Raw genomic sequence first — 24,178 nt, 5'->3', positions numbered from 1 at the left:
GCAGACTTGTCGCGAGACATTTCTTTGAACAGGTGTGCGATAAAATCCACGAGCAAAAATAGACCGGAAGATAGATAGACTCTCGCTTACTCGACGTGACGTCTTGTAGTATACGTATGTACTAAGTATACGTACTCCAAGTATACGTACGTATCTTGTGTGTCCGTATTTTAGTGGCATTTGATTGAGCATTAAAACGTTTTTGGGAATCAATGCGCATTCAAATAGTTTCGTGGAAAAGGAACTGTATACGTTCTACATTCCATGGATATTCGTACAGTATCTTAAAATATATTGAGACATAAACTTGAAAATTTAATTTAATGTAAAATGCTTTTTATGGTGTACTCACATTGTCATTTTGAAGTAAACTATAAGAATTGTTTGATGGCCCTGGACTGGGTGAAGTAAGTTCCGAAAGTTTGCTAGGGGATAATTTTTCGCTGGTTCCACCTTCCGCGCTGTCGGTACTTCCGCTACCACTGGAAAGACAAATTGATAATAATTAATTGCAATTCCCAAGTCGCGAGTCTCCATAATTTTGTCGAGCATACTGAAAACTTTAAAGTAAAATATCAAAAATTAATCTGTATTTCGCCATTATTCGTCTTTTCCATTTTCAATAATGCTGATTAATTTACTATCAAGATGAAAATAATGGATTTAATGAATTCATATTAAAAGTATACCCTTTCTAAATACGAATGTAAAAATGTTGGAAACTATGGATCCAATTGATAATTTTTATTGTCATGTTCGCGTAACATCGCAGTTCCTTCGATACTGTCAAATCTTGTTTACACTTTATTTATATTTGATATGAAAACTTCTCGTTGGCATAGTTATCGAGCGCTATTATTAACTAGAACGTAAACACTGAATGTCGCGAATTTTATTCGGTGCCTTCGTGGAAGGATGCGCGGTTATAACTTTGAAAACCACGGTCCTAGCTCCTGAGCATCGCGAGAGACTGAGGAGAGGACGAGGCCTATAGTCGACTATAGCGCGAAAGGCGCAGGTATTATTAAAACCTAACAAGTACAAAGTGACTCGGTAGACCGGTTCGACGATACCACCGGCATAGCATTTAATTCTTCTACAATGTTAAATGCAGCGCGAACGATACCCGAACATTCCGATCTCGTTGCCAACTTAACCTCGGCCTTGGTTGGCTAGAAAATATTCCCTTGTTCCTGATAACTGACCTCCGATTTTAATAGCCTTTTCCTATGATTTTATTTTCATATCCTCTTTCATTCACTTACGGCTCTAAAGCGAATGAAGCTTCACGCGATGTGGGCATGTTACAACTGTACTACGCATGTGTGTGTAGTGTCATAAACCATTCAAAATCATTGAACTCGCCATAAAGCAATTCTACTAATCTATAAATATATCTTGTGCGTGATCTTGTTATATTAAATGAAGAGTTATGATGAATAAAAATATAGTTTTAAGAATTTAAAATACATCTTGCATATAAAAAGCAACGTGATAGAAACATATTCTTTGACGAACATTTATATTTTGTAATCAAATTTTTTTTAATCAAAATATAATTAGTAGTCTGATTACTGAATTACTGAATACGATTAAACAATTCTTATGTGTTTTAAATATTGTTAATAAAAAGTAATAATAATGACAATGAAAATATAATCGGAAAAACTTGACAAATTTTTTTTAGTATCTTTGATAGGTTATCTGAGTTTTTATGATTCTATACGCAAGTTATTGATAAATGTTGCCCATCATAAAACACACATACACACGCACACATACAAATTAACTATTCATCTTACAAGTTGTGTCTGTATCGTGCATTTGCGTCACGCATGTAAATATACATATTATGACGTATGCGGGTCAAAAGATGAGCGTTGATCTACTATTTGCAACATATCACGTTAGATATATCGCATCTTAATTCTAACGTGTAAATTACACATTTATATACATTGACATAATAAGTAATGCAATGTATTTTAATTTTTTGAATTTTTGCTTAATAATATTGTTATTTCTGTCAATTATTCTTTTCTTTTATTTGCTCTTTATTTTCTATAAATGCCTTCAAAGAGAATTAATTAAAATTAAATTTTTTAGAATTTATATCCGCGTTAAATTATTTTTTCGAGACTCTGAATCGTCTCATGAATTATCCGATATCGTTTTCTGATAGGAAAAGTAGTAGTCCTTTTAAAAAGTCAATGACTCACAAGTAACGTTGACGAATATCGCGCGCATGTGTTTCCAGAGGACGATAACAATTGTCACAGATCCAATCTTTAGTACAGAGGTAACAACGATTACTAGTGAAAAAAGTGATTAGATTGCATCCCGTAACTCTGGCCTCGTTCAGCATCATCTCACTTATTTCTCTAGGGTTCATTTTGAAATATTGTCGACGCTAGCTACCGAACACATTCTTAATTTCTTTAATTGCGCACGAGTCGTTATTCGTACTTTATATTCATCACATTATAATGTTCCGAACAGTCCCGCATCTTTCCGTTTGATTTTCCGTACACGACACATTAACACGGGTAGAATCGCGAAAAGACATACAGCTACATGCAGATATCGTATCGCGCGATAACGCCCCGCCTACTTTGCACCACGAGAGAGTGAAGACTCAAGCCGAGTGCGGATCAAACCAACACGATATCCAGCCCTCGCACGCAATCAGTAATTGCTCTTAACAGTATCTTGGATATTGGCGATAATATTAATAGTGTGAAGATGAGGCCAACATAATTCTCTGATTCTCTGATAAAAATTTCGCAAAACTTTTCTTTCGACTCAGATTTCCAAATTTTAATGATAAAAAAAGATTGTTTTTCGAAGAATGGCAGGCCACGGGGATGTATTTTATCATGAAATACTTCAAATATTTATTAATTTATTTATGAATTATTGATTAGAAAATTTGAATTTTTATGTCGGATGAGAGACACTCAGACTATTACATGCTGGTATACACAACGTTCGAGGTGTGTCGATGAGGAAGGTTTCGTAATAAGCTTCAATCAACGACGGAAAGGTCGTTGCGATTAACTGCGATACTGCGCGATAATGTACGTGTCTTATATTACACATACTTCGCGGTACAAATAGCATACGTTTGTATTTTATGAGGGATTATAAACGTTTACCTGTAGCGTTCAACAGTTCATTGTATATGTAAGTATATATTTAGATACATTTAAGTGTTATAGTATTACCACGAAGGAATGTACATAAATATTTTCCGAATTGATACTATTTCTCTCGTCGTCTATGTATAAATATAAAATGGATTTGAAAATAATAATAACGCTTTTAAATCTTATATTAATAATGTTTAAAATGTGTGTTATAATAATAACGTTCTTAAATCTTAAATCGTGCGATGTATGAAATGATAAAGCGATTCCAATTTCAACAAGACTCACCTCTCTGTTGGTCCGGTGGAGTAACTGGAAGATTCTTCACCAGATTCGACGCTGTTGAAAGACGCACAGTTCATTTTTCTTTCTTCCCACTGCGAACGTACCTCATCCTGCACGCGCCTCTTTAATTCTTCGACTCTACGTCTCTCCTCCGAAATTACTTGGCTCCCTGGAAGAAAATCAATATTTCTATTTTTGCCCGTTCTTCTTAGACTACTGCAGTATTGCAAAGTTTATAGATTGACATAACTCGCACCTTGTTTAGCTAAATGAAGCTGCCGATTCCTTTCAATTTCTTTCAGCGATTCGATCGTTTTTCTTCCTAAGCTACCTTGATTATTTACGATAGGAGAATCATTGGTCACTCTGGAGATTCTATCAAAGTCTTCTCTACTCGGAGATCTTTTTTCCTCGGAGTATTCAGCAGAGTTTTGGGCGAGATAGCCGAGCTCTTCATTTATCTCTCGTATTCGATTTCGAGCCTAGCGTAATCGTTTATCAATTAACGAATAATAATATAATTTATGATATGGTATTAATTCATGATACATTAATCCACTAAAACGCAGCGTGAAATGTTTAATTATAACTTGATTCATGATACATTAATCCACTAAAACGCAGCGTGAAATGTTTAATTATAACTTGATAATTTTTTGATATTACGTTAGGACGATGTGAGAAATTTTTAATCATTTTTAATCAATTAATTGAATCGTTTATGCTTAAACTTGCATGGATTTTAGTGGAACAATGTTTTTCAGGTTTCTGTTACTTTACTGACTTCTTCCAATCGCTTCAAATGTCCCAATTTCTGTCTCTCTAGACTTCTAGCATCTTTAGTCGCCGTGTTCTTCACCTCGGTTCGCTGTGATTCTAGATGAGTCAGTTGCGACTTTCTACCTTCGATCTTGCTTGTAAGATCCGTCAAGTATCTGCAAAAAACATGCACAATGACGTATCTCAAGCAAATTAAATGTATTATGCAGACGAGACTATAGCGTACCTTTGTAGCTCTTCTCTCGTGGCCAATTTACTCGCCTCTTCTTCGAGATGATGAAACTCCAAGTCCTCGAAAGCTTTTCTTTCGCTCTCTAATGTGTCTTGCTGCGTCGCTAGCTTGTCGGCAATATCCTGCTGTATAATTTCATCCGTACAATTGGTCAACTGTTCGTCTAGCCAAGCGCAAGTTTGTTGAGCCTTTTGAACACGTTGTTTCGCTTCAGTTTGCAAATTCGAATGAGTCGCGTTATCCTCCGCCATTTCTCTCTCCAGTTCATTTATTCGCATTTGCACCTTTATCTTCTCTCCTTCGTCTTGCGTGAGCTTCAGAGATTCCGATTCATACTCCGCGGATAGAAGTGCTTTCTCCAATTCGAGCTGTGAAACAACGAATAAATATTCTGATTCTTAATATTTTTAACTCACTTTTACATGCTAGTTCTCTGAAGCCAGCTTTATTAAAAAATAAGATGTTGACAAGATAATTGCTATAATAAGATGTATTGTTTTATTGTTCCGTTGATTCCGTGAGAAAAACATTATGAACGATATAGCGATTATACAATCACAGCTTAATCCTCCTTGCGCGAAAATAAATCGAATGTAATCTTTTTTTGTACAATATTTTGTTCTTAAGAAATTCTATTTTATAAATCCGTCTACAAGTGTCTGTACCGCTAGACTAAAATTTCCATCCGAGTCTTTCTACAGAGATTGGTATTCTCCTACTTGACATCGAAAAATAAATACTGACCTGTTTTGTTTTTTGTCATTTCTCAACTGTCTTGTTAACTTACTAACTTGGTCCGTAAAAATCTCACACGATTTTTACGGACCAAGTTAGTAAGTTAACAAGACAGTTGGGAAATGACAAAAAACAAAACAAGTCAGTATTCATTTTCTTGAAATGAAAGCTTTCTTTTACAATTTAAGTTTACCTTGCATGAGAAAATTAATCTAACCCTCATTATATTGTTACTCTATATATGAATATCGCGCACTGGACATTAAATGGAATTAACTAGACGCATAGGTGACTGACAACGATGTTTAAACGTAGATAACAGAAATTACCTAGAGTTTGTTACTAATAATTTTATTATTAAATATAAATATATTTTTTTATTTAATAGAACGAATACTTACAATTAGACGTCTTAGTATTCCATGCCCAGAATGGGATAAAGAAAACAAATATAAATAACTTATTTATTTCACGATACGCGTAATGTATACTCGCTAAATTACAATCAGTGACAAATCAGTGAAATCGATGAAAATACACTGATTTTCAATAGTATACTTGTAACTTATTAATAAATGAAATAAATATCCGTGATCTTTTAGTGATAATACACTAATTCTGAAGTCGAAATCACTAAAAGACAATAAATACTCACTAATTATCATAGCTGTAAGTATATCACTGCAAATCAGTGAAATACACTGATTGCCATTTAGAAAGTAAGGTGATAGTGACAAAACCGTGAATTTATTTGCTGTGAATTCAATCTTGCTTAATAGTAAAAATAAAACAAATTACCTCTCTACTGACTTCTTCCTCTTGAGTTTCAATTTCGACAACGCTCCTTTTCAAAGCATCCATATTGCCAAGAATATGTAATTTCTCATTCTGCAGAAATTCTATATACTTCTTCTTGTCTTCCTCTTCTAGCTGTTTCCTCTCTTTGTCGGCTTTCGCCTCGTTGGACTTTGCGTTGTCCATTTCAGAATTGTTTCGCTTAGGAGTCACGCAGATTTCTTTGGATTTTGAAAGCATAGATAACTGCTCGATCGCCTCAAGAAGATCGTCGTTCGATATGGCCAGCTTGTTTTCTATCATCTCGCACGAGTTCGACAATTGGCTGCTTTTCTTTGGCATGGAATGATTCTGATTGTTTTTTCGCGTTGTCGGTGATAACACGATATTTTCGTAAATATTCGTGCTCCCATTTTGCGCTGCTTGTTGTGGTTCGATTTTCGTACCGTTCAGTCGAATCGTTCCGTACGTGGACGGCGAGCCTTTGGTATCATTATCAGCCTTTATATTTCCCGTTCCATCGGTATAGCTGCCGGTTTTTTTATTGCCGATGATAACGTTTTCGTAGTTGCCGCAACGAGAAATCGAGCCTGAGAAGCTACCATTGCCATTCGTATTTTGAACGTTAGAATACTTCGTCGGTTGGTTGTTACTCGGTATAATTGCGTGTGACGATTCTGCGGTAACGTCACACGAATAATTTTCAACTTGAGCAGATTGATCCTTACGACCGATGATAGGTGAGTTGCCATTTTGGAAAATCATTTTAGAATTTTGCATGGATACGTTCTCGTATGACGAGGTACCTCCCCAAACATTGATTTGCTTGCCAACGTCGAAGGAGAAGTGCGGTTGATTTTTCGACGGGCTCTTAGGACTGTCGAAAGAAGAAGCATAGCCGAGTCTCTTATCGCGCGGAAGAGATCCGTTTGTTATAATCCTGAAAAATATATTATTACGTAAGTACACTTTGTATTTCCTCTACAAGCAAATGAATGATCTGGACATTTTATATTAGCAAATAAATTTCTATGTGCAATATTTGCTCATCTTCCATTTTGTTTAAAACAAAAGAAGAAGATACAAGGAAGAGGCAAAGAAAATGATTACGAAAGTGTTAATTAAAATAAAAGGGGAGGAAATAAAATTGAACATAGAATGTGTACGATAGTTACCGATTAGGCTGCCTCGGCTTTTCGACGGTGCTTTGTCTTTCGTATTCGGCACACATTGCCAAGATTTCCTCGAGCCTCATTTTCTCCTGCCTCTCGACCTCTTGCTCCCGCAACCTCTCTTCCTGCGCTTGTTTCCGCTTGGTCTCCGCCTCCCTGCGTTTGTTCTCCGCGTCAGCTTGCCTTTCTCGCAGCTCTTCGAGGGAGCAATTGCTACCGACACTCGGGGTGGGACTCTTGACTCTCGCGTAAATCCTCTTTTGCTCGCTGTATCTCGGATTTCGATTAAATGCCGGGCTTGGTGGTAGAATTCGCTTAACATTTGGATTCGAGCCGAAGCCCTGAGCGGTAGATGGTCTCGAGATTCCGACGCCGGCGTCTCCGCTGGTGTTCGCGTTACAGATACTCGGATTCGATCCGTATTTCTCCAACTGTAGAAATTCCGTCGTAGTCGTTTTCGTGACGATAAGGCTTTGACTCATGTCGAAGTCCCTATCGACGAGATGGTCGAGGTCGTTCGAGCTCTGACAAGTCATACTTCGAGACATCAGGTCGTCGCTTCGAGCGGTGACGATCTTTGGAGACGTCATTCCGAAAGACGACGGCGATTGGGCGTTTTTGTTGTTATTCTCATGGTACGGCTTGCACGTTTTTAGATATGCTTCCGCTGAGTACATCCTGATCTGATTGTGACTCTGGCATTGCAAGCTGACTGCGTTCGAACGAGTTGCCGTTGCTGAGTTACTGAGACGCGAATCCGATCGCTGACAAGTCCCGCCGTGATAAGCAATCGAATTCTGCGACACCGATTCGACATTACCGTTCACGGTAAAACCGTTCGCCGGAGATTTCGACAAGGACACCAGGCTCGACGATCTCGAGTGACCGAGGATCTGGTCGGCTGGCACATTTGTCGTGAGAGCGTCGGCGGGGAAAACCTTCGGTGAAACGCAATTGGTTCTGTTTTGCTTCGACAGCATCTCGAACTTGGTCAGCTTGCTTAGAAAGCCCATCTCGTCGTCGGAGCAAGAGTTCCTGGGAGATTTCCGCGGTGCAACTGGTGGCTTTCGCTCTAAGTGATGATTCTCCTGCGTCTGGCCGTCAGGAGGAGCAAAACTTATCGGCGCCATTGAGATTCTCGAGTGGGGAAAGACAGATCGTAGGTGTTTAGCCTCGGCTGGATGATTAAAGCGCATGTAATTCGACCGACCTATCGATAGCATGCAACCTGAAACATTTAGTGTCCTTTTGTTTTTATCAATAATTTTATAAGTATATTCATGAGTTTGATCTCTTAAAAAAATTGTTTGATATTTTATTTAACTTAACTAAATGGAACTTTAATGCAATAAATAAAAAAATATATATTTCTATTCTTCAAGCAAAAACATTGCACTGCAATAATTTATAGCAGTTTATAATCAAATTATTATTTTTGTCAGTACGAAGGATCTTTTCTTTGTTACTCTGTGTATCTTTTTAAGATGTCTGCCGATCGGTTACGGCCATTCATATTTAGGCCAAGGTCGCTTACCTTGCGCGAGTCTCACTGGTGAATTTATCGGTACACCATCGACAAACGTATTGCCATTTATGGGGTACAAAGTGACCACACCATTATTGTTCTCGATAGCACAATGCACGGGTTCGATGCCGGTGCCGGCCACCAAAATGTCCGCATCTCGGTTTGATCCAAGCGTGATCTTACCTGCGTGGGAAATGAAAAAAAAGAAAGGAGTAAATTTCTTTCTCGAATGAGATCGAGAGGCAAAAGTGTTCAATTTTTCATTTTAAATCCGCCGATAAGTCATTTACTTCGGAGAAACAGTTTGTACTTTTCGTAAAGATGAGTAAGATAAAAAAAAACGAGGCGGAGAAGATCAGGAAGCGTGACTAAATATCGCTTGCGCGTGTCTTACGGTTGAATGGAAACCAGGCGAGCGCGTGTGCATTCCGATCAAAATTCTCCCGGCCTTAGTAGTCGCGGGCTTAGTAACGCACTTTCCAACGTAATAAATGAGTAACACTTATTTTGACAGCGGTTCCCACGAATATCAGAATAAAAGTATCGGGCATAATCGGATTCTTGAGCTGATCCGCGGAACCGTTTTCACGGAAGCTCCGATTTCCGAAGGGCGCACGGGACTCGCGTTTACAATATTAATTTGAGCCTTCTGGGAATGTCAACGACCTGACGGTCGCGGCGAGGATGGCCGGATGTATTCTCCGTCAGATGTACAGAACCTCGCCGCATAAGTGCAGAATTAAAGTAAAGTATTGTTAAACTAAAATACACTTTGATTTAAGTATAGCAGATTCGTTGTTTTATTCACACTCTTGAAATTCATCGAATTCGTCAAAACTGTACGTAACCAATATTTTTGGCGATCCGGAAGTGTTATGCTGGTAATAGTAAATGCGTACCGAGAGCGAACAAGATTTTTCACAGCCGTAAAAGAAAACGATTCTCGATGATTACAGTCGAACAACTTGCACTAGTTTCCGTAAAATAATTCTAGATGTATTCCGTTCTGCGCGACGCGGGTAAATCGTGGTGCATTCTACGAAGGACTGCAGTTATATTTAGTTTTAGCGCGGTCGTGCACTCTCTCGTTGCATTTTCAGTCTTTTTGGAAATGTTGTTGGCCGCGTTGTTGGGAAATATATAGGTGTCCGGCAGTACCTAGTCGTATAATTTAAGCGACGGTTGAACTAATTTTTTATGCTACGAACATGTTCAGAATATGCTTGGCATTCGCAAGAGATTATACATCTTATCAATATATATGTACTTAAATTGAAAATATTTCTATAAAATACTTATTTGTTAGTTGCATAGGTGTACGGAGAGAATTTAATTATTATATTCAGAGCTAAAATATAATTTGTTTGTCGTGATAAATGATTATTAATGTAAAAAATAATTTTTTATCGATAACATGAAATCTGTTTAAGTTATAAATAATAAAAGCTACGAAAACGAGATTTTAAAGTTCAAATTCTGCGGCGGAAGCGCATTGTCTTGTTCGGAGAAAGTTCCTCGTGATTTCAAAATGAAACACGATTATAAATTCCAAGGAGATGCGGTGTTCCGACATCGTACGCGAACGATCCGGTAGACAGTCAGACAGGTGCACAAGGAAAAAGTAAAGTCCATGACGTCAGCGTCCCATTTTCAGAATTTCGATATAATCGATAGGATTCTGGCTCTCACCCAAAAAGTTTTAGATTTTCTATATCGTATAGTGATTCGAACACGATGAAAACGAGGCGAAAAGTTATTCGAATACAATAAAAGAACGAAAAAAAGATTTACTTTTTTAACTCTCGGTTTGAAATTTTTCTAAACGTCCACGTGCGAAGAATTTTAGAATTTTATTATTCTAATATCTTGTAAACGAAAGCCCGTTGGGATCTACTGGGATTTACAGATTAATGAGAAAAGTTTATTTTCCGTTGGAATTGCATTACTCGGTTGTCATAGCGAACGGAAGATAACTTCCTGTCAATCATTTCCATCCTACACGTCCTATCTTCGTACAAGTGTTACACAGGTATACGCATCCGCCGCAGCTTTATTCCCGTTCAGATCCATACTATGTGCAGAGGACTTACATTGTCGTCTTTCTCTTTTCTCTGACATTGTGTGTCCTCTCTTTTTCTCATTCTCTCCATTCTCCTCCCGTATCTCGATCATTTATTCAATTATTGTTTCGTAACTTAATCTTAAAGGTTTTCTTGAATAACCCAAGTCCTAAAAAATTATTTGGAGCAGTGTTCTTCGAATTATGATTCACGTAATTATTTTACTCTCGGCTGCATGACGCATTGACTATATTTAAGGCACTCTAAAATACACAAGTAACATACACAGTAAGCAGTACACGAACTGCCAGATTCTTGTAATCGGCTATATCCCAAAGTTCTATTTTTCTTTCAAGTTCTGCGCTAGCTTAATGCTGGTGTAATTTTTGTCTGAGTTTGTTTAATCTGCTCGTTGAATCGCGATATTATTTTAGTCCATCGCCATTGCTTGTTGCTACGAAACAGAAGAGCGGATAGGACATGTGAATTTCTTAAAACGGCCCTGCTCCCTGAGAGAACAAGTTTTATATGTATTTATACTATGCAAGCTTTTTCGCGTGTGTACGGTTACACACGCACACATATGACACGTGTACATAAAACTCAGCTCGAAGGGTTGCGGAGTGTCGTGAATATTACGGTCTCGATATTTCCTTTCGTGGGTATTTCAACGTGGTCGGACGTAATGTCGTTCACCGATAAACATATGTTTAAAGTCGCATAATGAAATGAAGATTTTATCATCGCTCCTTCTCGATACATTGTTCTCACAATAACACACGAAAGATATTAAAAAGATACTAAAAAGATACCGCTTAATTTTTTTCTTTCTCACGTTATTCCACTTACTGCTACAAATAGTAATAACTTCTATCAGTAAATCCAATGGCGCCGTAATGCTTTATCAGTTTGAACAACGCTATTCAAGCTCTAGATTAAAAACATCGGCTGAATCACTGATTACGTAGCGATGAGTTTATCTATTGCCACCACAGCCCATTTTAGTGTCATGCGTTCCACGCAGATGAAAATATCGCGAGAATAGAATAAATTAAACTTTTATATCCGTGCATCATTCTTTTTTTTCTTTCGTTTTTAGAGATATGCGCCTTCGACATTTAGTACGATTAAATGTAAATGATAATTTAATTAATAATTTGAAATTCAACGTGAAAGAATTGCTTGTCGTTTAAGAAGGAGAAAAAAAAAGCGAAATATGAATGCATATCGCATTTGTATCTAACCTGTGGGTAGAGGATGCAAAGTCACGGCCGTCGACAGTCGACCGCTTCCCATGGAGACGAGATGCGGTGTTTCCGTTTGCACGCGTAACGCTCGACCCGCCTCGTGCACCTCGAGACCGGCGGCCGCTATGCTCGCCATGCCTGCAAAAAGCATTCGTAATAAATGCGCAATAAATTAGCAGGTGAAGCGGAGAGATTGGTGAGACCGGTGGAAACGTAACGATCTAATTCCATCAATTCTCGCGCAAACGATCTCATATCGTTTCTCGTTCTACCCATGCAATTAATGAATTTTAATAGCCCGATATATTAATGTTTTATAAGAACGCGATGTTAGAGGGGGAAAAAAAAAATATTTTTAACGTACCCTATACATTAGGAATTTTCACGAGATTACGAAAGAATGTGCAGTGATTCTATGCGGATCGAAATGGTTGATAGCTGTGAGAATTTGCATGCCCACCGGGGGACGTCATTAAAATTACGCTGCTCGATGCCGGACATATACCACCTAGCGGGAAGAAAGTTTACCGAGCCTTATTATTAGCTACAACGAACGACCTCGTCGAAGATTATGGCTATCGTTTCACGAGAGATCGATCCAGATGAGTTTTACAAGCGAAGCTTTACGTTGGCGGATAAGAATGGGGAGGGCTGCCCAAAAGGAAAAAGCAGGGACGAAAAACCGGTCTTTCCGAGACGGGAAAGGATTTTTCTGTCCTCTTCTTTTTTTTTTTTCTTGAACCTTGCCCCATCATAAAGGTTAGTCTATGCCAGGGGTTCTTAACCTTTTTGCATCTCCCGCGAAGATTTCGCGCCTGTACCAAAATAATTTGGTCTATTCCGTTTTTATTTTACATTATTTTACTTTTTTGCCTAGTAGATTCTTCTCCCCGAACGGTTTTGTAATTATTATGTTTGGATATGAAAGAAATTTAGAAAGTTTTGGTTGTGAGCTGAAAACTTGTTGCAGTTGACGGTATACTTGCATGCCGTTTATAGGGTTGTTCATCTCATGTGAAGGATCTTAACGAGTTGAAACAACTTTAATTAAGCGCATTACGTTAGGCCGTCCCGTTGAACTTTGCTAACATGTCTGGCCACGAGGAAGTAATGTATACCATTTGCAATTTCTATATCATGTTGCTTATGCAGTGAAAAGGCATAGAAGTACACAGAAAATAGAACATAGTATAACATAATAAAATAAAGTTATATCCTCATAAAATCATATAAGTTATTACATTATCAAGTAAAAAGAGAAATCCTTGCAAATAATTTGAGATTTTCTAAATGTTTTAAACTAATTCTTATATATATTTTCTCTCTCTCTCTCTCTCTCTCTCTCTCTCTCTCTCTCTCTCTACATCGTTGAATTAATACTAATTAAAAATTTTAAATTTAGTGAAGACTGAATATTCCTTTTATTGATTCCACTTTATTGTTGCCTATTTTATGAAGAGCGATATTTTCATATATGAAATTTTAGTGCTTTACTCTTGCGGTTGAACGGCTAAACGACTAGCTCATGGCGCTATACGGCCGTGCACTGCACCCACAATCTGCTTAAATTACACCTCCTCGGATTTCATCGGCAAGTAATTTAAAGCCAACGATTAAGATGTCGGGTTTCGTTGAATTTCTTAGCTTGAAGCTGAGATCTTTATGAGGAAACAGGAGTCTTATCATTATCTCTGTGCTATGCGTATATACTGAATATCGCGACATCGTCACTTCTCTTGCGAATGCTAACGGAGAATGCTGATAGGTCAACGTTGGAAATCTGGTAGGTCATCTGCTTATTGCGCAGCTCAATTTCATCGTCCGAGCGTGAATGAAAGCTCTTGGAAATCGTGGTTGGATCGATATTCGCGCTGTCACTCGTGGTCGGAATACTAGGCTGGAGCATTTGATAAGATACCTGATAATAAACAATGCGCACACGCGTAATATACTGGAGCGCATTAAATCGATCGGATCCAATTTAATTCGCTATAATTTTAAAAACATTAGAGCAAAGAAATACTGCAATTCTAGAAAAAGCATTAATATTAATTCTTCATGACGCTTAATTAAAACCAGTCAAGGTATCGAAAGTGCAGGTGTATATATCGTCCTTGCGAGTTCGGTCTGGCGTGACTCTAGACACCTGCCTATGTACAGGTGAACCAATGATTAATATGAAAATATATGAAGAAATATATAAAAATGTATTAAAATTAGAAAATACTAAATTAATAATTCAAAATTAATTCACTTGTAATCCAGAGATCTAATCTCTGAATTACTACCTAGAAGTATAATCTTTTCAATAAAAGAAAATGCTCAAAATAAATAAGATTAAGAACGAATGAAATAATTATTGAAAAATCCGCGTGTCATAAAATATTAGGAGTTTCGAATAATTTTCATAAAGATAAATCGAAGATAAACGAGAGCGAATTCCTCGCGAGTTTTTTCAGTCACCAGCTTCTGACAACACATTATCGTTCGCAAATACAGTTGGTACGGACGGCCTTGGATACCTCACTTCATTCGTTTCTCGATGGTAATCTTTTTTTCTGTCGCGCCAGGCTTTTTCGTACGGATCGAAAATATTTTTTCATAACGCGCACAACAGTCGTAAACACGTAGCGTAAGATCTTGTGCACCTAAAGAGTAGAGAGATACGCGAAGGAGGTAAGACGACAGACAAATGGCGAACGCAAATGTTTACCCGCACGCGAGACGATAGCACACAATGATAACGTACGTATAGTTTTGATAAAAACACGTAGTCACGCCTCTCGTACAAATTACACCTGGGTATCTTAATTTTAGATTAGATTGGCGTCATTTTATAGTTCTTGCAAAAGAAAAGAAGAAAACGCGAGGATTTTCCGTGCTCGTGACGAGGAATGATGTAAGTCTGATTAATCTGGGGCCGCTGCCACCGACATACTTTTTTGGTAGAGCTCGTCTCAATGGGTCAACGGTTTGCTCTCTCTTAGCGACAGTTAACGCGTCAGTATAAACGTTTACTGATGACGTCAGTTGCGCCGCACGCGGAATGATTTACAAAGATGCCCGCCATCCGCGACGCCTACAGAGATATAAGCTTTAAGCTTTATCATTCGTAAGATGGGTGGACCAACTTGATACTCGCTTGAAATATTCCTTTTATACTATCAAGAAAAAATTTAGGGAAGACCGATAGCTATGGTGTCAAGTCGAGGCAAATTAAAGATGTAACAGTCATTGTTATGAACTTAATACCTTGCGATAAATAAAGTCAGCGTCTTCTCTCTCAACGAAAATGATTTCGCTTGTAGAGAGAGAGAGAGAGAGAGTGTGTGTGTGTGAGAGAGTGGCTTTAGATGCGAAAGTCTCAATTGATCACGATTGATAAGTCTGTTACGAAATTGTGAATTGAAAGAACAACCTAGGGGGATTAAGACGACCGTATGGGGGTCACCCTTTCTTTGAGCTTTCAGCTTCGACGGATGCTGGTTTATTTACAGAAACCGTTTTAGCAGGAAGGAGCACGTTCGTGTCAGGTACCGACCGTAAGCGCTCCGCGTCCGGCCCTATTCGCTCCGCTCTGCTCTGCTCTGCTCCGTTCCGTTCTGCCGCATATAGAACATCCGTTGCGGCGCGACTCGCATATGTGCAAGCTTCGTGCACGAAGAGCGTCCCGCACGTTCTCATGCGAGTTTGTCATGGTATGAAAGATTCAATTTCATGAATAACTCGCTACGTTACATTAATTCGCGAGAGACAATTGTACTTATTGCTATTTAGAAGAGAACGAACAAAAATATATATCACATCGATACGTTTGCCGAACTGTGTGGGTGACCCCGTGTGTCTCTCTCTCTCTCTTTCTCTCAAGACGCAATCGGCCGTTTTACCGTAAACGACAGTCACCCGATAAGGATCGAACTGTGGAATTTGTCATTGACGAAGACAGTTCGCCAGTTAGCTCGTGTCAGCCGCTGTATCGATATATAGGCATGCGTAATTGTCTAAATTTGCGGCAATTGAGTCCAAGCGATGTAGAACTTAACGCGTCCAACGCATCTATAGTCGGGTTAAACGATTTAAAGGAAAGCGATCTAGGACGAAGGAGCGAGACCCGGAGCCAACTCGGAAACATTACAGCCCGATGTAACTAAACGAAGAGATGCATACACATATATGCACACACATACGTAGTATCGTGGCTATCGCGTGACAATCGTTCGTGCGAACTGGTGTTTCACGAATCACCAGTTTCGCTCGTCTGGCGGCGACATCTGCCTGGCAACCGCATCTTCCTTTCCGTCTACTTCTTCAGCTTCATTTTTTATCGCTCCTCTCGTACGCAGACCCTTTGGACAGTTTCCCGTCGAGAAGCTGCATTAACGCCAATGTAGAGCTTATAGGCGAGATGTTTATCGAAGACGGACTAGTAGGAACATATATAGTAGGATAGAAGCGTAGTAGCGAAATAATTATCTGCATATTTGCTTTATACGCGATCTTGATGGATAGCTTAATTAGCTCTTGCTATAATAAGTGTCTATTATGTTAATTCCTCCATTACAAGTTGTTTTTCGTACAATTGTTTCTTTGTTTTTCAGTTTTAATTACTTATCTTGAAATTCTTTCGAATTTATTTATTTTTAGGTACTATTTTCCTCTAAAAATTGTATCTTTGAAGAGCCGCGCGTAGGCTCATTTTTTTTTTTTACTTTCCATCCAAACAACATTCCCACTCGTTTTCCGAATGTGATTACGTGGGCAGACATAGAATCCAGCCTGTGCACGTGCTTTATAATCGACATCGATTAACGCCGCGCCTCTCAGAAATTTAAATGATACGTATTAGATCGGTTGGAGTATTAGGTAAAATCTCAGGGAGAAAAATGTATACCGCCTCGTCACGATTCTCAAGGCGGTATATTTTACGTTGCTGAGCAGCCAAAGCGAAAGTAGAAACATAAATTGTTTCCAAGTATTAAATCATATGTTTAGGAGGTCTTTATTCTCAAGGTCGATCTACTGGCGTTACGAACCTTTTGAGAAACAGGGATGCATGTTTAACGAAGTATAACTGGTTCTCCGAGCCGGTATCCGTGACGCTCGCTACATCGATTACATTATCGATTCGTTTTTGTTTGCGTTTCTTGGTCTCGCGCGTCCTTACATTTCGCGTCGAAAAATTTCGACGAGAACATTTCGTGTAGCGCGAGAGAGCGGGAAGTTTGCTTTGCATAGTTGCTGCTTGGAAAGAGAAACGGCAACTAAGGGCGGAGAAATCGGCATGACGTAACGGCCCGTATGAAGGCAATAGAAATAAATGGCGTTAAATTGTTGGGTGGTACGTTTTTAGCGGGTTTCACTAGCAGCCTCAGAAAAGGCTGAGAACTCGAAGACGAGATCAAGACTTGCGATATTTATACAGCGTTCAACCCGATGGCCTCGCTTTGAGTTAGAAACATAAACAATTGTTTACAACGTAAATTTCTTTTGCTCAATTTTATGTATGATAAAATAAATTATACATACTTTTCATATCTATGTAAACTCCATAGCTTGAGAGTTCTGACTAACTTTCCCCTATAGAAAAATATGCAAAAAGGGAGATTCGCTGAGCAGCCGCGCGCTTTACGATGCATTGTTAGAAACGTAGTTAGGCCTAAGGGACACCGTAGGCCACAGGCAGCTGCTTCACAACGGACAATTCATGGGGTGCAACAATGGGCGAGAACGACTCGTCAAATCGATCTACAAGTTTGCGTTCAGAACTATTCATTTGTAGAAGTGAGTCTTATCGCGAAATTCATTCTGGAGTGATCTATTCTGTTAAATGTCGATTTTTCTCTCAGAGAAAGATATATTTTCTTGTTTCATTAAAAATTACATGTTTGGAGATCAATGATTGATTTACACAACAAACTTTGTGTTCCTGCTTAGTCTATCAACATCCCAGCGCAAGATGAATCGATTCTGTCCGAGATTTACCCATTTTTCTTACGAATTGTCTGACGAATGTTTGTGGAATTAACTCAACATAATCCAGAGATTTCTGACGAATATAGAACTCTCGCCCATATATTTCTCGTATCCTGCATATCGGCAAGGTCATGACCTCCATCAAGAATCGTGACTGGATTTCATAGAGCTCTTCGGGTCGTTGCCATCATCGCGCCGTCACGCCACATTTACCGTCCTACCAGGGTCTTATTTTTTGATTGTTTCATAATTTGCACGTATATTTCAATAATTCATCATTTGTCCTAATAAGTTGGAAATTACAAAATAATGAATCGATCGTTTGTTATCAATTATATTTAGAGAAAACTCAATTTTAGTTATTTTGACGACGAAAGAAGTCTCGTCAAAGAAATCGAAAGGTTAATCTCTAAACAAAAATCCAATTTCCTGTGCTTCAATGTGCATTCCGAGTACAGGACGTAAGACAGTATTCTATTTCACGCTATGTCCGGCTCAACGTGTCAGTGTCGACCAGAATGTAAGCATACTCGCGAACGGAATGCAAATATCTCCTGTAGACTTTAGTTTTACAGCAAGAGGTACGCTTGATACGAATCAGCAAAAATTTATTGAATTCTTGAATTTGTAAAGCCAACTCTTTTTCTGAACAAGAAACGTTGTATGTATGTAATGACAGTGCTGAACGAAGTGCGGCCTTGGCCTATCCAACAATCGGAAATTTTTTATTCAAGACGTGATGTCATGTGCACGGGAAACGGAGCGTATTACGCGTTGCAATAAGTTGACGGCGCGCAAGTAACTTTCTGTTTCCGTACTGCATAGTATATTCGACATAAGTGAAATTAATAATAAGTAGAATAAATAATAGCAATAATAAACTTACAGTCTTTCTATCTGCGATATATAACTAATCTTTGAATTGCAGCTCGGTTAAATTAAAATTCACGCGAAATTAAACGAGCAGTAAGTCTTTATTATTCATCCGCGATCAATGTTTAATTCGCTAAGATCCATAGAAGCTTTAACACGGAATAAAATGGAATTAAACTTTCGCCTAAAATTTTATTAAACTAACATCAAATTCTTATTATTATATTTTACTGATTCCTACACTTTAGTATACAATACATCAAGCTATTCTTTCTTAAGTGTCTAGTACAATCGAATTTCCCTATATGTTCAGGTTCAGGTTTCTTCTTTTTGCTTTGATTTACGGAATTTTATGGTTCTGATCGCCCATATGGGGTCCGAGCTCCCACGGGTGGAAAGGAATTTATCGTGGGACTCACCGACGCGACCTGGAAGGGTCCAGCCACGAATTCCAATCTCGCTAAATCGACGAAGGCCCTTCCAGAGGTGGCACTCCGATTTTTTTTATCGCGTCCACCAGAAGCGCGTGAATAATGCGTGATGATGGGATCCGGACCGGCGCTCGCGAACACTCATATTTTCTCCTGATGCGCAAATGGAGCACAAACTCGCGAGAGATTCGACTCGTCCCCTTTTCGTTCCATAAAAGGGAGTTTTTTTTTGTTTCGCTTCGTTTTTTTTCTCCCGGAAAACCGCCGTCGATTCGACAGTCGCGGCGCGTCGCGTCGCCTCGCGTCGCGTCGCGTTGCGTTGCGTTGCGTCGCGTCACGTGCCGACTTACACTGTCGTGGCAACGAGTGCTCCGCCACTGTGTTCCATAGCAACATCACCGTGTGAAGGCGGGTCCGCTTGGCGATTGGTGTAAACGATCCTGGAAGGGAGAAACGGAGGGGACTTTGTTCGGATGATAGCGAGCGTCGCTCCGTTCGAAGCCCGGCGGGACAACAACATGTACAATTTGGAATCTCCGAGGGAATTAGACACGACAGGATTGCGCGCGAATATAAATGCGTTTTATTTTTTAGATAAAAACGTGTCAAACAGGAGTTCAACCCCATTTACTAAAATTGCAATTCATCGTCCTTTCCGACATAATGGGCTGCAAGGACGGCGGTAAATAAGGATTATCGACTAATCCCGACGTGGTACTCCACACCGGATGATTGAGATCCTCGGTGCCGCTCGGGTCGATCACGTTCTCGAAGTATTCCTTGATGATATCCTCAGAATTTGGCCAGCCGTCCCTCGGTTGAACTGCCGAGACTTTCGAGTTTTTCATTGCAACTGAGAAAATATAATTTTATCTACTGAAGGTTAACGCGTTTCTTACACGATAACGATAGGACCGGTCGATAGAATGATTACCAAGCTGTTGAAGTTCCCATATCATTGATGGCGTGTAATGCGAAAATCGACAACCTGAACCAAAAGCGCAATCTCCTTTGTTCATATAACGTTTACACGGAGTTTTGCTGGATTCCTCCGTCAATATCGTCTCCGGGTCTAAAGAGGTTAATAATAAATTAGCATATAACCTATATTCACGATTGATTGTATCGCGATTGTAACCCACAAAGAGGTTATGTACAAAGATATCAAACGAAAAATTAAATGAGAAACATTTTGTTTAATACTTACCTTTGAACATGTTGTAATGACTCGTTCGATTTGTCGCGTGCTGCACACTGGATATATGCTTTTTGCGGGTTTCGACTTCATCCTTAAAAGCTCTGTTGCAGTAGTCACAATAATATGCCTTACCCATTTGGCATGTATGATTAGTTTGTTTTAAAGAATATTAATTTATCAATAGTTATTACAGTACAATTAATGCATAACAGTTGAACAAACATAATTAATAAGAACCCATTTAAACTATCCAAATTGAAAGACGTATGCAACTGATCGGAACTGATCGTGCAAGATATTCCTATATGAAACGACATCTAACAGTGGGAATGTTAACTATACTAACTGCAACTCACTTTCATATGCACATCAGATAAGAAGAACGCAAATTCTTTCAACGTTAAAAATTTGGATTTTATTATTTAATAATATTACATGAATGCTTCAAAACAAATTTGTATTAAGCACTTTTAAGCAATACTTCCGAAAGAAAAAAATCATTAACTTCAATTGAAAAATATTTATATGCCTATCGAAAGAGACTCCGAATCGACTCCTGGGGCTCAATTCTGTACCGCCTACCGACAAGTATCGATGTCATTGCCCCAGATCAATTGAGCTCCAGATAATTTTGAAAAATTCGCGTTGAAATATGACGTAATTAATTGAATTATATAACATCAAACACATAAAGTAGTTATTTTTGTACAAAAAGGAAGAAATTATTACTATTGCATTTAGTAATAAGATTCTTGGCTATATTTGCTATCGCGTCATCATGTTCGGATTAAACCCAATTGATTGAGTTTGCGGATGTTATTTCGACATTTCGATTTTAATCCATACATTTAGCAGGTATGTATTTTAAACAAACGGACTACATGTAATGTACCGACCATTTTAGCACGGTACGATCGTTTTATTATATTCTTACAATATAATTTACCACAACTTGTTCTTGTGCACCGCTAAACTATTTTCTTACGTGGTAAAGTAACGTATCGACAAGAATGTCTATTATCAGCCGCAACGTTTCTTTCTATACAATAATTCGATACAATAAATATTCTCCATTCGCAATGTTCACTCCGACATAAACTCGTTACTCGTAAGACAACGTTACTCGACGATAGATCATTTTCGGCGATACCAAAGCTTCGCTTTAATTTTCTACAAGCGACAATCGTAGATAACCTATGAGTAATCGTATGCATAATAACTGTGTAATCCAAGACAATATTTGTTTATGAATTTAAAATTGATAAATAAAAATCGTACATATAACTGCGCAAATGGAAATCGGAAGTATCCACAGGAATTTTGTGGGAAATTGGGAACTCGCTATCGCGAATTCGAAATTTGATCTTAAAAGCTAAAAATTAATGTACCGGGATATAAGAATAGGGAATTGAAACAAAATATATTGGATGTCGGGCATTCAGACATGCTGTTCGACTATATCTGTTTTTATATCTGCTTGCTATTGAACAATAGCTGCACGTACCATTGCAATCAATATCAATCGCGCAGAAATATCGCGTAGAACAGTACATATTATATTTGAGGGAATTTCAATATTACTGCGATACGTTATGTGTGTGTGTGTGTGTGTGTGTGTTTTACTCGTATAACGATTAAATTGTGTAGAATTTTGTTACAATAAATACGTGTAATTATTGCTCATAGTCAGCGTTAAAAGTGTAGCACAGGAATGTCGCGTAATATTATTTAATACGTAATTTGTTAGCATCTTCAGCAAAATTGGTATAAATGTTGGTATAAGGTTATAAATATAGAAGATAGAAATAATAAATTCGCTTTGTAGAAAAACACGTGGACATGAAAATAATAAATTCGCAGTACCCTGCTTTATGGACGAATAAAGCTAGCATTGGATAATAAACAATCATTTGAGTAGTTTTAATTGCTGCTTCGCTGCTTCGTATTATGCACCTTGTGATCGCTTACTGATCGATCGTTGCTATAATCACGTACAAGGAGTGATTGATAGCATACACAAGTGAGTCTTTTTTTAGGCCTGATAAAACAAACTCCCAAAGGTACATCGATACGTTAATTTATATGAAAAATGGACTAGATCGCAACAAAGTTGGAGGTAGTTGTCGATATTCAGGAAAGGCTTTGCTACATATTACATTAAAGAAGAAAAGAGTAAAATTTATGTAACAGAATTTTAACTTTGGTATGAGAAAATTTTGAGCAAGTCAACTCATACAAAATTGTTATTAAGAGGACCGGACTCATTATTTTGACGAGAGTCTTTAGCCTTTTCTTAAGCAACTATAAGTTCTGTACATTACGCACGCCTTTGAATTGATGCAGTAGAACCTCAATGATTATTTTTTTATAATTATAATTCATTATTGACAATAGGCCGATAAATCATACATGCATTTTTAATTACATTATTTTAGACACCTTCAATACAGTGATACGTGAAAGGCATTTGAAAGGATCAATTACGTGAGATAAATAATATCGGAAAAATTTTAATGAGAAACTCTACAAATTAATCTGTTTATAATATATTTATAAATTTTAAAGTAAATATGCCATATTCTGCATTAAATAGAAGTTCTACTGCATTAATAACATAAAATATAATCATAATAAAACATATATAATATTTTATACAACATAAACATATACAACAGATATAATATCTTTTATGTCCAAAATTTGTAAAATTATTTGAAAGTTTGGAATTTTTAAAATTCTTTTTATATAGATAATTAGTATATTATTGGAAAGATATTTATAAATTTGTAGTCCCCCTAAGTGGAATAAATTGAATAGTATAATCGGGACTAAAATCACTAGTTTTTTTAGATCAATATTTTTTCCAAACTCTCAAAGGAGAAGCAATCGTACACATTTTTACACTTTCCACATTTAAAGTAAAACAGATATACATTTAACTTTTTTTAGAAAAGGAAGGAAAAAGAAATGGTAGGAAAATGTAAAAAGTGCAAGAGAAATATATAGAAATACTTTTAGTTATCACATTCCGTTTTAACAATAAATTAGGAAAAAAATAAAATTGTGCCTTAAACATTCGTGTGTTTCATGATAAAAAATATTTGAAAAACAGACTTTCATTGTTAATTTTAGAATTGGAAATGCTACAACCATACCGTTTATTTTACATACAGGAACTTATAAAAGTTAACATGCATATATTGATATTGGTACATCTTAATGTATGTTCCGTTTATCATGCGCAGGACGTTAAGGTTACACTCTATCGCGTTCGTCATGTTCCACTTAACATACCTACCAGATACGAGCATTTTTGCATGTTTATCAATCTGTTGTTGTAGATTTATGTTGAGTATTATGTCAGGTGATTTCATGTAGGGAACTATCTGTTCTTTTTTTTTCCTTCATCATTTCATGTTTTTTTAATGTTTTACATAGGAAGTATTAAATTATCAGTTGAAAAGTCTTGGAAAAATCTGCCTGCATATCTCTCTGTTCATAAGTATGGCAGTAGTAACTCATAAAAAATGTAAGTACAAATCGATAGTAGTAGTATGAGGATAGTTGTTCAAGAATGTGTCACATAGCGAATCATGTGAAATATAGTCGAAATCGATTACAGGTATCGGCTCAAGGAACAATCTTTTTTTTTTTTTTATTTGCCATTGCAGTCCTTCTTTACACAGTGCAACTTTGTTCCAGAAATTTTTTATATGTTTATAAATA

At 37.7% G+C, this 24,178-nt stretch overlaps 2 protein-coding genes across 2 annotated transcripts; both read right to left on the bottom strand.

Moving 5' to 3' along the window:
- Positions 1-352: 352 nt before the first annotated feature.
- On the bottom strand, positions 353-19,363 carry LOC105837973 (the record flags this gene model as incomplete). Its single annotated transcript, XM_036294740.1, is given in 10 exon segments — positions 353-482; positions 3,435-3,600; positions 3,688-3,913; positions 4,216-4,366; positions 4,438-4,811; positions 5,977-6,913; positions 7,149-8,373; positions 8,680-8,853; positions 11,975-12,115; positions 19,243-19,363. Coding segments are annotated over 9 exon segments (3,522 nt in total), but the record flags the coding sequence as incomplete, so codon positions are not given.
- On the bottom strand, positions 18,909-24,171 carry LOC105837981 (zinc finger matrin-type protein 5). The gene is made up of 3 exons (XM_012683215.3): positions 20,462-24,171; positions 20,189-20,326; positions 18,909-20,107 (listed from the first exon to the last, which is right to left on the bottom strand). Exons 1-3 carry the CDS (start codon positions 20,586-20,588, stop codon positions 19,872-19,874), a joined length of 501 nt encoding a protein of 166 aa, XP_012538669.1. The 5' UTR covers positions 20,589-24,171; the 3' UTR covers positions 18,909-19,871.
- Between the last annotated feature and the right edge of the window lie 7 nt (positions 24,172-24,178).

Source organism: Monomorium pharaonis, unplaced genomic scaffold (genome assembly GCF_013373865.1).
Source record: "Monomorium pharaonis isolate MP-MQ-018 unplaced genomic scaffold, ASM1337386v2 scaffold_434, whole genome shotgun sequence".
NCBI lineage: Eukaryota > Metazoa > Arthropoda > Insecta > Hymenoptera > Formicidae > Monomorium > Monomorium pharaonis.
This window is presented reverse-complemented; position numbering and strand designations above follow the sequence as displayed.

Bases quoted from the DNA above. Each gene is read 5' to 3' on its own strand.
- LOC105837981 (XM_012683215.3), bottom strand. From the start codon at position 20,588: ATGGGTAAGGCATATTATTGTGACTACTGCAACAGAGCTTTTAAGGAT. The intron at 20,327-20,461 runs GTAAGTATTAAA...TAACCTCTTTAG, and splicing joins TCATTACAACATGTTCAAAG to ACCCGGAGACGATATTGACG. The intron at 20,108-20,188 runs GTAATCATTCTA...ATATTTTCTCAG, and splicing joins ATGGGAACTTCAACAGCTTG to TTGCAATGAAAAACTCGAAA.